A 15,719-nucleotide genomic window follows, 5' to 3' on the forward strand; every position below is an offset into this window, starting at 1 on the left:
GTAACAAACGTCAATAAACCTCCTGTTTATCCTGGAACCCGATGTGGAACCTGATGTGTTGGATAATCTGGATCCGTGGAGACTGCGTTTACCTCAGCAGTAACACATACAGGCTACCAACACTTCAAATAGTACATCACTATTTTATTAAGTTAGAAACTGTTGAACATACTTTCACTGTGGGTCGACACTATGTTGGATTAAACTAAAGACCTACGCCTATCCTAACCAGTCTATAATTTCAGCACATGGTGAAGATATGTTCTGTAAGCTGTGAGCTCTGTCCTTATGAGAGGCTGCATCCCGAAAGAGCGGGAAGACTGATGCCCTCTGTCTTTATAGTGAGTGTGTTCTAACTGGTGATTGGCTGCGGTGTTATGTGTGTTGATTGGTCTTGCAGTGTGTCAATTAGTGTGTGTGTCTGCACCATGATATACTGGAGTATATTATGACAGCACCGACCGCTTTGGGGGCGGTTAAAATACTGGCAATGAGGATTGCCTGGCGACAAAGTTTACTGGAGTGGCGGTCGGCAACACCACCTGTACGAATTCATGCGGTTGGAAAAGATAAAGTGTGAGCTAAGGGGCTCAGCAGAGTGGTATGAGAAAAGGTGAGGGATATTCGTGACCTTGGGCGGGATTCTCTGACACCCCACTAGGTTGGAAAATCAGCAGGGATCGGCGTGAATCCCTGCCGGCCCCCCCAAAAATCGCTCCGGCGTGAATTGCGCCACCCGCCTCGGAGAATGGCAGGGACCGGCGCGACTCAATGGGCTCCGGGGCTGCCCGAATTCTCCAGCTCGCGATGGGCCGAAGTCCCGCCCGTTTTTTTGGCATACCGCCAGCGTAACTTGGAGTAGGTCCTTACCGGCGGGACCTGTCGGTGCGGCCGGTCTCCAGGGTTCTTGGAGGGGGGGCGCGGGGGATCTAGCCCTGGGAGGTGCCCCCACGGTGGCCTGGCCTGCGATTGGGGCCCACCGATCCGCGGGCGAGCCTGTGCCGTGGGGGCACTCTATTCTTCCGCACCGGCGGCTGTCGTGGTCCGCCATTGCCGGTGCGGAAACAAAGGCCTCTGCGCATGCGCGGGGATGACGCCAGCACACACCAGCGCTCCCGTGCATGCGCCAACTCGCGCTGGCTGGCGGAGGCCCTTTGGCACCGGTTGGCATGGCGCCAAGCCCTTTTCCTGCCGGCCGGCGGGGCACAAACCACTCTGGCGTGGGCCGACGCCAGAGTGGTTCACGCCACTCCTTGGCGCCAGGACCCCTCACCCCGCTGTGTAGGGGAGCATCCTGCCCCTTGTTTAAGGTGTTCGTCACAGGGGAGGTGGGGGAGAGGGTGAAAAGGGGGAAAAAGTTGTACAAACTGCATAGTTGATTGTTGGTAAGTATGATTTTCCGGGGTGTTTATGTGCTGTAACCTTTTTGAAACACATTTCTAATAAAATACGGGCGGTATTCCACCCCCACCCCTGCCGGGTGGGAGAATCGCCAGGGCGCCGCGCAAATTGCCCCACACCGCCCCGACACCCGCACGCGATTCTCCCAGCCCCCCCCCCCCCCCCCCCCGAAACCAGCGCCACTCAAATCGCGCCGGGCTGCTCGGAGAATCGCAGCAATCGGTGAGCGGCGATTCTCCGGCCCAGATGTGTTGAGCGGCCGTGCATAAACGGCCGAGCCCCGCCGACGCCATCCACACTTTGCCGCTGATGGCGAGTACTCGTCGCGAAGGCTTGGGTGGCTGGCCTGTGGTGGGGAGGGTGGGGGGGGGCGCGGTGGGAGGGGAACTCACCGATCGGCGGGCCAGCCTCTCACCCCCGGGCCTACTTCCTTCCGCGGCCGGCCCCAGAACCCGAGCGCCATGTTGGTGAGGGGCCGGAGCGCTCCGCGAGGTAACCGTGCATGCGTTAATTGGTGCTGGCCCAACTGCGCATGCACGGGACCCAAGGCGCCGCATCTATTACGCGCCGCCTTGTCTCTGATGCCACGCCGAGGCCCCGCCCATGTAAATCACGCAACGCCCCTACTGGCCCCACGGAGGGGGGAGAATAGGTGTCTGGGAATGGGCGCCGACGCCGCAGTAAAACACTCCGATTTTTACTCCAGCATCGGCACTTAGACTCCCGTTGGGAGAATCTCGCCCCACATTTTTAAAAAATGATCTGAGGGGGTTTGAACAAGCTGACTGATTTTCTCTTTCTAGGAATTGACAGGTGCTGCTTCTTATGTGTGAGCCAGCAGGTGAATTTCCCAGATGGAAGTTAAAGGGGAAATCTTTATCACTGCCTCTGTCAGGTCTGCTCTCTAGCCTCCAGACATAAGACTCTCTTCTGGGAGGCTTCCTGACGGGTCACTTTTCTGGCCGTCTCCTTATTTAGAGCATCTCTATGGTGGGTCTCTGGGGTCTTTATTTAGGGGGTCTGTTTGGGGGTCTCTTTATTTCAGGGTCTCTGTGGGGGTCCCTTTATTCAGGAAATCTCTGAGGGGGGTCCCTGTATTTAGTGGGTCTATGTGGGATGTCTCTTTATTTAATGGGTCTTTGGTGGGGGGGGGGGGGGGGGGGGGGGGGGGGGGGGGGGGGGGGGGGGGGGGGCGGGGGGGTATCCCTTTATTTAGGAGATTTCTGTGGCGGGGTCACTTTATTGATGGGGGTCTCCATGGGGGGTGAGGTGGTCAGGTTACCCCCATAATTTGGCAAGGGACTCAGAACATCTGGGGGTGGGGGTCCGAATTGCGCTGCGGGGGTGTGGAGAGCTGAATTGAGTTCTGGTTTCAGGATTGAAGCCAACCTTGTCTCAGCCTTCATTAGCTGTAACTATTTCACTTCTCTGTGAGGTTCCCTGGATGTGCAAGGCCAGACAGAATATCAGCAAGAAACAAAAGAGAAAAATGTTCACGCAACGATTAATGAGACTTACCTGGTGAAGCAAATTTCATCAGAATGTCTAGTTTGTTTATGTTCAATAGTGATAGGGCATAGGTTGTTATTGCCACAGAATACGCTCTCTTCATATTACCGATCTGATTTTCCAGGTAATCGCTTGCTCTTCTGATACTATTTTCATTATCCTGACATTAATAAATGATAAAGAGACTTTATTATGACATTCCATCACATGTTACCAACTGGTGTATTGAGCAAGCATTCACAACGACAATATTTATTCAGCATGTAAAATCAGCTCTGTCCTTTTTTTGTTGTTATGTCAGGATCTTGTTGGATTTTGAATGAGCCATTAAGATGTTGAAAGTAACAAGTTTCTTCCACAACTTGTATTTTGTGCAGAGTCCCTTATATTCAAAACATATTATAGAATGCAAACCAAGAGTGAGCCATGACATTTTTGCAGTGTAATAGAACATAGAACAGTACAGCACAGAACAGGCCCTTCGTGATTAAAAATAATCTACAAACTATGCCCTTGTGTTCACATGTTCGCAGCAACTAAAGAAATGATAAAACATCTCTTCATTGGCATTGTACAAATCGCCAATGCTGAATATTCTGGAATCACCAAAGCTTAGATTGCATGTGATGCATGAGTGTTCCTGTCGACTTCATATTTAGTGAACATTGGGCTATTATTCTTCCCATCCAAATTCCTGTCATGACCAAGGATGCAGCTTCCAGTTATCTCCATCCTATGATCTATTCCCCATAATATTCCTTTCTCCAATCACCCCTCCTTATCTCCAAAACTGAACTTTATAACACCCCCAAGCCCTTTCACATTCCACCCTCCTGACAGTTCCTCCACTCCCGCACCTGGGGCTGGATTCTCCGCACACTGAGGCCAAAATCGCGGCCAGCGCTGGGCAGAGAATCCATTTCCCTGCATGGAATCAGGACCGGCATCGGTTCCCAGATTCTGCGGACCCCAAAATGCCGCGCAGCATCCACCTGGCGCCATTTCTGGAGGCCCGCTCCGCCATTCTCCACCCCTGACCGGCCGAAGTCCTGACAGCGTGGACCACTCATGGTCCGGCCAGTCGAGAAACTAGCGTGGCAGCTACGGACTCAGTCCATGGCAGCCCAGGTCGGGGGCGCGCCAATCGGAGGGTAGGGGGACCTTATATGTGGCTGGGCAATGTTTGGGCGGGCAGTTAGGGTCGGGCGCATGGCTGATCAAGGGGTCTATTTTTAATGTCCAGCTCCGTGGTCTGAGTCTGCCATGGAGCAGAGGGCGGCCGCTGAAGGCCGCCGCCCTGCACATGCATGGCCTCCGACCCGGAAGGGCCCATATCTGCAGCAAAAGCTGCGGGATTTACGCCTGGTCCCTGCCAGTCCACAGTCCTTACGACGCCTTGGGGACATAGTCCCAATAACAGAGAATCCAGCCCCAATCCTCCAGATTTCTTTCAAATTCCAACTTAGCCTTGCCCTCAAAGGTTTTTGCCGAAAGGTTGTTGAACATGCAGGGTGCAAATCAGAACATCTTGGATTTTAATTAACAATGTAACAGACAGAAACATGTCGCCGAGCTATGTAGTCTGTTTATGTGGTGAACTAAGCAAGAGTCAGACCTTCCGGATGAGGTAGCGGAACATTGGAGTTAAATTGAGAAATGTTACCCAAAACAAAGTATTGCATCAATACTTGAAACAAATAGGACTCTTTTACCTTTAGGTCATCTGAACAAACAAATTGAGCCTCACGCAATGCGATGAGTACAAACGCAGTCAGTGATACACTGTTTTCTAATCCAGCGACTCCTCCCTAAAGGAAATTAACATTAAAAATAACATGAAACATGTCATTCAGGCAGTGTCCCACATTGTGACTTAGAGCAAATAGCAAGAGGTGTTAAACTGCTGATTTTGTTTCTGGATTTCATTGTGTAGCAATGTTCGGAATGTTTGAAAAAAATATCAAATGCCTGAAGAAAACCGAAGGGTCATATTTTAAAAACTCAAAAGCCTTATCATCTGAGAGAACAATGTAGTCATTTTGGAACATCAGGGATGCTGTGTCAATCTAACTTAGATATGAACTTTGCATATCGAACAGTTTAAAACCAAAACTCTTCAGAAATTGCACACTTAACATTTACCTGTCTTGCTGGATTTTAAATAAGCCATTAAAATATTGAAAATAACAAGTTTCCCCAAACAACTTGTGTTTTATACGGAGTGCCTCATATTTAAAAAAAATGGTAGATTGCTTTATTCCATAGAGAGGAATAGAATGGACCTCAAGGAAGAACAAAGTAGGGTCTAGATGGCATTTGGACTGGGAAGACAAATGTTATGCAAAGGGTTTTGAAAGCAGAAGGATATGGGCAGCTTGGTCCAGAGGACAGTAGGACAGAGTGAGATTGCAGTCAGGTGAAAGTGACTGCCGTTGTCATCCAGGCAGCATTTGACTGAGTGTGGAATTAAGGGCTCTAGAAAAACTAGTCAATGGGAATTATGGGGGAAACTCTCCACTGATTGGAGACATACCTGGCAGAAAGGAAGATGGTTGTTGGAGGTCAATCATCTCAGTTCCAGGACATCACTGCAGGAGTTCCTCAGGGTAGTGTCCTAGGTCCAGCCATCTCCAGATGCTTCATCAATGACTGTCCGTCCAACATAATGTCATAAATGGGGATGTTCGCTGATAACTGCAAAATGTTCAGTATCATTTGCGACTCCTCAGATACCAAAACAGACCATGTCTAAATGCAGCAAGACCTGGACAATATCCAAGTTTGGGCTGACAGATGGCAAGTAACATTCATGCCACACAAGTGCCAGGCACTGACCATCTCCAACAAGAGAGAATCTAACATTCAATGGCACGCCTCTTGCTGAATCCCTCGTCTTTCAACATCTTGGGTTACCATTGATCAGAAACTGAACTGGACTAGCCATAAAAATACGGTGGCTACAATAGTCAGAAGCTAATCTTGTGGTGAGTAACTCACCTCCTCACTCCCATCATCTACAAGGCAAAAGTTTGGAGTATGATAGAAAACTGCATAAGACATAGAACCAGATGTAGACCATTTGGCCCATCAAGTCTGCTCCACCATTCAATGAGATCATGACTGATCTGATACGATAATCCTCAACTTTTCCACCTTCTCCCCATTAGCCTTGATTCTCTTCCTAAATAAAAATCTGTCTATAACAGCCTTGAACATACTTATCGATGCAGCCTCCAGAACCCTCTGCAGTGAAAAAAATTCCACAGATTTACTACTCTCTGAGAGAAGAAATTCCTCATCTATGTCTTAAATAGGTGATCCCTTACTCTAAGATTATGTCCTCTGATTTTAAATTCTCCCAAATGGGGAAATAACCTCCCAGCAATTACCCTATCAAGCCCTCTGAGAATCCTCTGTGTCTCAATATGGTCACCTTTCATTCTTCTAAACTCCAGTGAGTAACGGCTTACTTGCCTGGATGACTATAGCTCCAAGAGCACTCAAGAAGCTCGACCCTGTCCAGCGCAAAGAAGCCCACTTAATTGGCACTCCCTCCATCATTGGCACTCTGTGGCAGCCGTATGTACCATCTACTATATGCACTGCAGGAACTCACCAAGACTCCTTAGACAGCACCTTTCAACCCCACGACCATCTAGAATAGTGGTCTCCAAATATTCGATCGCGATCGACAGATTGATCCCAGGATCTCGAACAATCGATTGTTGTTGCCTGCTGGACCTCGCCATTTCTTATAATGACAAGTGAATCAGCTCATTGCCTGCCGAACAATGCCAAAAATCTACAGAACTCAAGCAATGAGAATCTTGCAGATGCCAAAACTTAGAATAAGCTAGTTGAAGACAAGATGATGAGCAAAGATTCAGGGACCTCCGAAACTGGGCAAAAACCTATCTTTTCCACCAGTAATGGGAAAACAAATTTATTTTTACAAATGTCAAGTGCGGGACTATTCGGCTCATTTGTCAACAAAGTAAAGCCTTGAGTAAAAGGTCATTTGGGATGGCATCACAAGACAAGGCAGATTTCCCTTTTAACAGCACAACTTGGACAAATGGAAGTGGGGAGCGAAAGGGAATTTAGAAAGCTCAACAGTCACTCTTCTCAAAACCTGTGACTAAAGACAAGGCGAGTAAAGAGGCATCTTTTCGCATTAACCATCTGCTGCCGATACATAATAAACCATTTATCGGTGGTGAAGAAGTTATCAAGGAGGTTACGACGGTTGCTGCCGACACTTTGCTCAAAGGCTTGAAAAAGAAAGATGAAATTATTACAGCCATCAAGAACATGCCGCTTGGCACTTTAACAGTAGCCGGAAGGATAGAATTGTTGTCTGAGAAAATACACCAAACTTACCAGGTACTGAATGTTTTTCACGCAGTTTGATGAATCAGTAGACATGATGGGCCAATTAGCCCAGCTGATTGTTTTCGTTCATATGGCATTCAAAGACTCAACAAAAAAGGAGAGCTTTCTCACTCTTTTACCACTCAGAGAGAGAGATAACGGACTTGATTCTCCAGTCACGATCTCCGGTCACCGACGCCAGAATCAGGACATTGCCTGATGTCCGCTCACCCAAATGCTCCACCCCCGACCGGCCGAGTTCCCGACAGCGTGGGTCTCTCATGGTCTTAAACATCGGGAGCATGGCGTGACAGCTGTGGACTCAGTCCAGTGCTGCCACAGTTGGGGGAGGGCCGATCCGAGGGCAGGGGGGGCTTTGCCAGGGGATGGGGGACATTGTGGGGGGGGTGGTCCAGGCTGCGCGAGCCGGCCAAGGGGAGTGCACTCTTTCACATTCTGGGTCTGTGAGCAGCCAGCACCATGTTGCACGGCGCGGCCGCTGCAGGCAGCCACCGAGGGCATGTGCCGGCCACGGACCCGGCAATTCTCCAGGCTGCATCAGCAGCTAGAGCCGAGTGCTCTACGCTGCCTTGATGCTAGCCCCCAGCCAAACAGAGGATCGGTGGCCATTTTACACTATTTCTTTCTGTCGTAAAACGGCCACTGTTCTCACACCACCATGGGGACATAGCCTCAAAATCGCAGAATCCAGCCCCAGAGGAGAAAATCTCTACAATGAATTGAAGATAAGTGACAGAGAAAAACATTCCGGTTAGGAAACCGGTTTCACTCACAACCGATGGTGTACCGTCAATGCTGGGTGTCCATGCAGAATTTGTTGCACTTTGCAGAAATGGCCCTGATTTCTCTTTTGTCAATTACCACTGGGTTGTCCACCAACAAGTGCTAGCGAGCAAGATTATTGACTTTGTTGTTGAGATCGTCAATTCAATTCGTGCCAGAGCTTTGCAATATCGCTTGCTCAAATTGTTACTCAATGAGCTTGATGCCGCACGGTGAACTAATCCTTCATGCACATGTGAGGGAGTTAAGTCGAGGAAAAGTTCTCCAGAGATTTCCATATCTTCTCCCTGAAATTGTCAAGCTTCCTTAAATCAAGAAATGAGGCGTGCCGTGAGCTGTCAGATTGTGCATAGTCACTAGAATTGGCTTTTCTTATGTACATTGAATGAGCTGAATCGTGAACTACAATGGATTTGTCACACATGATCAATGCAGTGAATGCATTCAAGTTGAAACTGGGCCTGTGGTCCCCTCTCAGTTAAAGAACAAATTGACTGAGCACTTCCTAGATCTAGAGAAAATCAGCAACAGGTCAAACAGAAAGGGTTCCATCCAAACAAATCTAAACGTGATCTTGTGTTTAAAAAGGTTGGAGGCCACTGATCTAGAAGGACAAGGGCAGCAGATGCACGGGAACACCGCCACCTTCAAGTTCCCCTACAAGCCAAACAACACCCTGACTTAGAACTAAATTGCCGTTGCCTCACTGTCGCTGGGTGAAAATCCTGGAACTCCCTCCCGAACAGCACAGTGGATGTACCTACACCACATGGTCTGCAGCGGTTCAGTAAGGTGGCTCACCACCACCTTCTCAAGAGCAATTAAGGATAGGTAGCAATGAATAAAAAAACAAAATGGCTGCAAGAACGTGTACCAATGGTAGACAACAAAGAAGGGGCAAAGGCAAGGGTGAGAGCTGGATGTAGGAGTTAAAGTGAGATCGGCCCAGGAGGTACTTCAAGCAATGGAAAAGGATAAAGGAGGTTACATGTGAGATTTGATAAAAATGTTCAAAATCTTGAAAAGCTTTGATAGAGTAAGGGGAAAGTGTTTACCGTGTGAGAACAGGGAGGATCCAGGTTAAGATAAATCATATAAGAAACAAATCAGACAATGAGGATTTATTTTTAATGCAGCAAGTTGTGATTTGTTATTCACCACTTGGGCGGAGTTTTACGGTCTCTGCTGCCAATCGGATCATCTGTCCTACTGACGTCACTGGACTTTTATATGGCTCAATGCATTTTCTGGCTCTGCCATTGCATGGCAGCATAATTCTGTACCCTGAAGGAGGGGTGGATGTAGATTCAACAGTAGCTGAAGGGAATTGGAGGAACACATGAAGGAGAAACATTTGGGGAAACAGCAGGGGGATTGGGACTAACTGAACACTTCTTTGGAAGAGCTAGCACAAGCCCAAAAGGCTGAATGGCCTCATTCCATCCGGTATCATTCTCTAATTAAATTGTTTTATTTCTTCAATGCAACCAAAATGGAATCATAAAGAGTAAAAAGAAACATCTTGCGTACAGTAATCGATTTGTCATGTACAGGATGGTCCTCTTGGAAGTGACCATCGGGTTTCTGATTATTTATTATCAGCCACTTTGTAGCACTACAGACAACATCTATTTCAATTGGGATCAAATGAAACGACATTGCAAACACTTTCACCACGTAAGCAGTCAGCCTGTAAAGAAAGAAATGGAATGTAAGATTGTGAAAGCAAACAGATTTTGTGGAGCAAATTAATCTAAAGAAACAGAGCACAATACAAATACATAGGGCGAGATTCTCCCAAAACGGGAGAAATCGTAAAGCTGCCGTAAAACCCGGGTGGGTTTTACGGCAGCGCGCCCCTTCCCGACCGGGGACCGATTCTGGTCCCCGGTCGGGGCTAGCAGCCCGACGCCGTAGGCTCCGGCAAGACGGGCTTAACGAAAATTGTTAAGCCCGCTTGCCGGAGTTAGCGCCGGCTGACGCGTCATATGACGTCAGCCGCGCATGCGCAGTTTGGAAGACTCCAACCCGCGCATGCGCGGGTGACGTCATCGCGTTTTTGCGCGAAACCCGCGCATGCGCGGGCCGGGTTGCCCCTCAGCCGCCCCGCGAATGGATACTGTGGGGCGGCGGAAGGACAAGTAGTGCGCGGGCATCGGGCCCGCTGCCCGCGATTGGTGCCATGGTTATTAATAGCGAGTTTGTGACGCCGTTTTTACGAACGGCAAGACCAGGTGTGTTTGCCGTTCGTAAAAACGGCGGAAAGGGCTGGGACTTTGGCCCATCTAACAGCTGAGAATCGCTGCCGGCCGTAAAAAAACGGCAGCAGCGATTCGGGTCGGGACTTCGGCGGGGGGGGGGAGAATAGCGGGAGGGCGGCAAAAATGTCGGGAAGGCCCTCCCGCTATTCTCCCACCCGTCGTGGGGGGCGGAGAATTTTGCCCATATTATTTGATCTAAAGCAGTTTTTTACTGGAATCATGGTCTGAATTCTCCGCCGTCGGGATTCTGCGTTTTGCTGGCAGGGTTTCCCGACGGTGTGGGGCTACTCCACAATGGGAAACTGAAATACTGACAGCATGCCGCACCAGATTGGGCAGGACTCTCTGTTGCCCGACACCGATATTGTAATCGGCAATTGGGCGGAGAATCCATTCCGATGCCCAAATCAGGGGTGGAACCGGTTTGACGCCGGTTTCTATTCTCCATCCACTCTGAAATGGCGTCATCGCATTGCCTGGCACAAGCCATTGGAACTGCGTTGGAGTGTAAACGGAAGGCCCTCCCCTGATACTCTGCCCCTGATGGGCCTAGTTGCCGACTGCATGGGAGACGTATGGTCTCAGCAATCGGGAACCCACCGTGGTAGCCACAGACTGAGTCCAGCGCCTCCACAGTCAGCCATACTGCTGACCGGGGTGGTTTCCACGAGGGCTGGCGGGACTGTTGGGGGGTGGCAGATCAGGTCTGCGCACAGCTAGTGTCACGTTGTACGGCGCGACCGCTGCAGGTCATCGGCGTACGCATGGGCGGCCACGAACCTGGTCATTCTCCAGCCGTTTCTGTCGTGCGAGCTGCGTGTTTTACCCGGCCATGTTGCTAGCCCCTCACTGGTCACATTTTGGGCCGATTTTGCATCGTAAAATGCCACAGTTCCCACGCCGACATCAGCACTTTGCCGCTAAATCAGATCCCTGTATTTTTGACCCCAAACTGAATGGTTCTGGAATTCTCCCTAAAGCTCTCTGACTCTCGATCTCAATCTCCTTCACAATGCTCCTGAAACCTACCTCTTTGACCAAGCTTTGGTCTCCTGTACCATTATCCCCTCATGTTGCTCAATGTCAAATTCTGTTTGGTAATCACTCCCGTGAAACACCTTGGGAGGTTTAATTATATTAAAGGTGCTAAAAAAATACAAATTGTTGTTGTTTCATAGCAGAGACATGCCTGGAAAGCGAATCCTCCATTCATATTACATGAATACTGTAATGGATTTTGAGTATCCTATGCTACCAATCCTGCATCATGACATTTTTGACCAGTATCATTAACTGGATGACAGAAGCAGGACAACCCAATTTGCATTTGTATAGTCCTTTAATATAGCAAAACATCCCAATGAACTTCACAGAAGCACGATTCTGCAGCCTGTGTCAATACAAGGTGACCAGAAATAATTTACAACATACCATGTGCTAGGTTCTGTATGTGCCCATATTGAATAAGAGCCATCCGCTTTGCGATATGTCATTTGCTGAGCATAACCTCAGTAGAAAAGAAGCAAATACAAAAATTAAAATCAAAGAATTCTGGATTTGAAACAGGTAAACATAAAACTGGTAAAAAAAATAGTGATCCAGTCAAAGAGCACCGAATCGGAGAAAACAAAATCTGAATGCCGAAGGTCTATAGATCGCAATCAGGGAAGGGCTTGGCCCGTGTCTGAGTGGGTTCCCTCCGGATGCTCCTGTTTCCTCCCACAGTCCAAAGATGTGCAGGGTAGGTGCATTTGCCATACTAAAATTGCTGCTTAGTCTCCAAAGGTTGGGTTGGGTTACGGGGATGGGGCAGGGAGTGGACCTAGGTAGGGGGCTCTTTCACAGGATTGGTGCAGGCTCAATGGGCTGAATATCCTCCTTCTGCACTGTTGGGATTCTATGGAATTGTTACACAACGACTGTGCTGATTATTTTTACTGGAATATTACAAAGCAAAGGTCGAGGCTGAAATTTTCAGTCCTTGTTGCCAGTGGGAACTTCTGACCCCACCAATGGCGACCTCCTGCTATAGGTTCGCCGGCAGGGGAGGGTGCGAGCCATGGCCAAAGCCATTGACATCGGCGGGACTGGAAGATCCTGCCATTGGCCAATGGTATGCCGTCTCCTCTGCTGCAAAACCCGCCATGGAGGGGTTTCCTGGCCCTTTGCGCTGGGAGGGTTCTTCCGTCCGCCGGTGGGCTAATCACTGCTTTCCCTGCCCAAAACCACACTGAGTCAGAAAATGGGAAAATTCCGCCCGAGGACACTTTTTACAACCTCCAGAAAATTCCACAAGACACCTTTACTGCCTTGACAGACAAATCTGACAAACATTACCAAACATCAGTGCTGTCGCGGACACTTTCAGCAGATTAATAATCGCTGCCCGCTCTGCATTTCCTCCCAATAGCCACATGTGTTCGCATAAAAGCTGTTGCCATCCCTGTTTCATTCCCAATAGATTTCACTGACTTTCTGGCTTTGATAGAACTTGACTCCAAAGACATATTGCTCATTGTTTATTGTATCTCTTCCCACACCTAGTGGTGCACAAGGCAGACTTTAATCTGTTCCCATTGCGAGGTTTTTCTTGGAATAGTTCGAGAGTTTGTTGTCAAAGGCTTATAGCTTGAGGGGTACTACTCCACAATAAGCATGATTGACTAGGAGTCTCCCACTCATATCGCCTGCAGACAATTCTGGGTAAAGAAGCGTCTTCCCATAAATCATATACAAATGCACTTTATAACATCCAACTGTTTACCCATTGGCCCTCTGTCCACCACAATACTTCCAGCGCTCTCTGAGCACTCAATCCTTTCCATGTTCAATTTCACTATCTCCAGAAAATCATTTACTTCTGCCACGCGCCCCCCCCCCCCCCCCCCCCCACCCCCATTCTCATCAATGTAATGGCATTTTGAGCTTCTCTCAATTATTTTCCTATTTAGTATAACCAATAAAATTGAATTCTGCTGTCTTCTCAGGTACTAAATTATTTCTTTTCGAAGAGCAGGGGTCATGAAGTCCAAAGAGGGGAGCCTCTGTAAAAATGTTTTAGAATCTCTACATTATGAGGCAAGGGCACCATGTGATTTTACAGTATCATGCCACTGCAATCTATAGCCCTCAACATTAGTATTGTTGGTGCAGTGTAAAATGTAGCTGCTATCCTGAACCTGACTTATGCTATGCCATCAGTGATAGTCTCAATATGCATCAAGTCTCAATATGCATCAAATTCAAATTCCAATAACATGATGCTCCTTATCTCAACAATCTTGTATATAAAATTAGAAATGTGTACCTTGTTTAATGTTATTCAGTGCAGTATTTCTACGATCTATTCCAACCCTTTCCCATTGCCGGGTTTTGTCCAGAAAGTTGGTGACAATCACAACTGGGGTCATTGATGCCATATTCTGCTCTCCGCAGCCTCTAGGGATTCTAATTAGATGTTTCAGTTTTGCTCCATCAATAGAATTTTCAATTGCTTGGGCTAAAATGTCTCCTGTTTTGGTAACAAAATACATTCGTAAGAACAAAGCAAAATACTGCAGCTGCTAGAAATCTATAAGAAAAACAGAAGATGCTGGAAATATTCAGCCGGTCAGGCAAAATCTGTGCGGGAAAAGCAGAAAGTGAGGTTGATGATCTTTCATCAGAAATTAAAAGATTTGGAAATCTAATAGTTTTAAGTGGAATGGTGGAAGAGGGAAAGATCAAAGAACAGCACCTCATCCTTCAATTAGGGACTTTGTATCCTTCCAGCAACGAAAGGGAGAAATAAAAGGACGCACACAGTTCCCGAGCGTGTGTTATACCCCTTCCGCTTGACGGCACGAGTTGATTGCACCAAAATATTTGATCCCGGTACTTTAATCCTGTCGGGAGGCAAGCCATGTAACCCTTGTCAGACACACGCAGCACCGATGGGCGACTTGGGGCAGTGTGCCCTGAGTGTCCTGGCAGCTTACGTTTGTATGGACCAGAACTGATAGCACTCTGGGTGGGTTTCAATGGCTATCTAAGGCCCTTGGTCCATCAGCATGTCTCGTTTTTCAGCAATGTTATTATTGTAAAGAAAATATGCTAATCCTCCGTTATTTTGTACATTCCAGACAGGAACAAGCCGAGAATACATTAGCAATATGCTTGCCCTTCAGCCTCTCCAGGAAAATTGGCTGGTTTCTTTGAGCGAGAGAGCCCACATCACAATCAACCTACCTTGAACTCTGACGAATGAATCTGGCTTTGTATTTGGCACAATGACATCAGGAACTTTGATATTAATATTAATCTCTTGGTTTTTACCTAAATTGCAGAAAGAATATATTGATTTATATAAAGAAAATCTTTCAATTAGATCGTTGATTTTTTTGACAACAATTGGTTTACGGTTTGTTTCCTGTCAGTTGTCTTCTCTCTACCCAAATTAATCCATCCTCCCGAGTTTACTCAACCTCAGTATTTTAATTTCTTTCAAGAAATAAGCTCCTTGCTTCTCAGATAATTTTATGAAGGTAAACCCAGACTCACTGAACTTTGTATCCACGTTTTGTGTCGCCTGATGGTCCAGCTTAGAAATTCGGCCCCTGGCACAGGTTGGCATTGTCAGGTTGGCACTGCCCGGGCATGTCCCTCTCCCCCTCAACAGAGGGAATTCCCTCGACTGATGCATGCTTTTAGAACCAGTTGTATAGGAATGAATATTTAGTGAGGGGGAGTTCCCGAAGAGAGGGATTGCTAATAATATTACAATGTATCAAACTGAGGTCCCTGGTCTTCTGCGGCTGATTTCTCATCCTGCTGCTGGCAAATGGCCTGGGGAATCGTAAATTGCGATCCCGCCGGAGTGAATCGCGTTTTCCGATTCCAGCAGAATTTTCCGGCGTTCTCACTGACAGCGAACATGGGCTCAAAATTGCCCCCACTGTGTCTGCTGCCAATGCATGATGGCTATGCAAAATGCCCATTTATACCTCTCCGCACGTGTGCACTTATTCGCACCTACGTGAAGCCAATTATATAATTTTCGGGAGACAGGGTGTCAGTTGGATCTTATTGTGATCCTGAAGCCATTCACCAAGTTTCTGAATCCTACAGCAGGCTTACAGTTGGGGAGCGACCAACCTGCAGTTTCTGGTGTCATGGATCTGCCTAGTAATTAATTGTAATACAAATTTAACAAGACAAGACAGAATGCAATCTGCCCGGCAATAGGTATGAATCTGCCTAGTGACAGCAGAAGCGACAGCAGAAGCCAGCATTTAATTTATAGAATCAAGGAATTTGAGAAAGGCAGACAGCCAAATACACAGCATGAACAATCAAAGTGAAGAAATTGTATAATTGACAGCACCCTCAGAAGCA

General features: G+C 47.7%; 1 protein-coding gene across 1 annotated transcript in view; it reads right to left on the reverse strand.

Annotated features, from left to right (window-relative positions):
- The window catches only part of LOC119957049 (complement C3-like), a 173,245-nt gene that overhangs the window by 58,791 nt on the left and 98,735 nt on the right, over positions 1-15,719 (reverse strand). The window contains exons 23-28 of the mRNA XM_038784655.1: positions 14,574-14,660; positions 13,654-13,857; positions 11,778-11,853; positions 9,616-9,775; positions 4,623-4,718; positions 2,920-3,070 (exon numbers count right to left, since the gene is read on the reverse strand). Of these exons, the coding sequence (XP_038640583.1) occupies positions 2,920-3,070; positions 4,623-4,718; positions 9,616-9,775; positions 11,778-11,853; positions 13,654-13,857; positions 14,574-14,660 (774 nt within the window). The remainder of the gene's footprint in view (positions 1-2,919; positions 3,071-4,622; positions 4,719-9,615; positions 9,776-11,777; positions 11,854-13,653; positions 13,858-14,573; positions 14,661-15,719) is intronic.

Source organism: Scyliorhinus canicula, chromosome 25, assembly GCF_902713615.1.
Source record: "Scyliorhinus canicula chromosome 25, sScyCan1.1, whole genome shotgun sequence".
Lineage (NCBI taxonomy): Eukaryota > Metazoa > Chordata > Chondrichthyes > Carcharhiniformes > Scyliorhinidae > Scyliorhinus > Scyliorhinus canicula.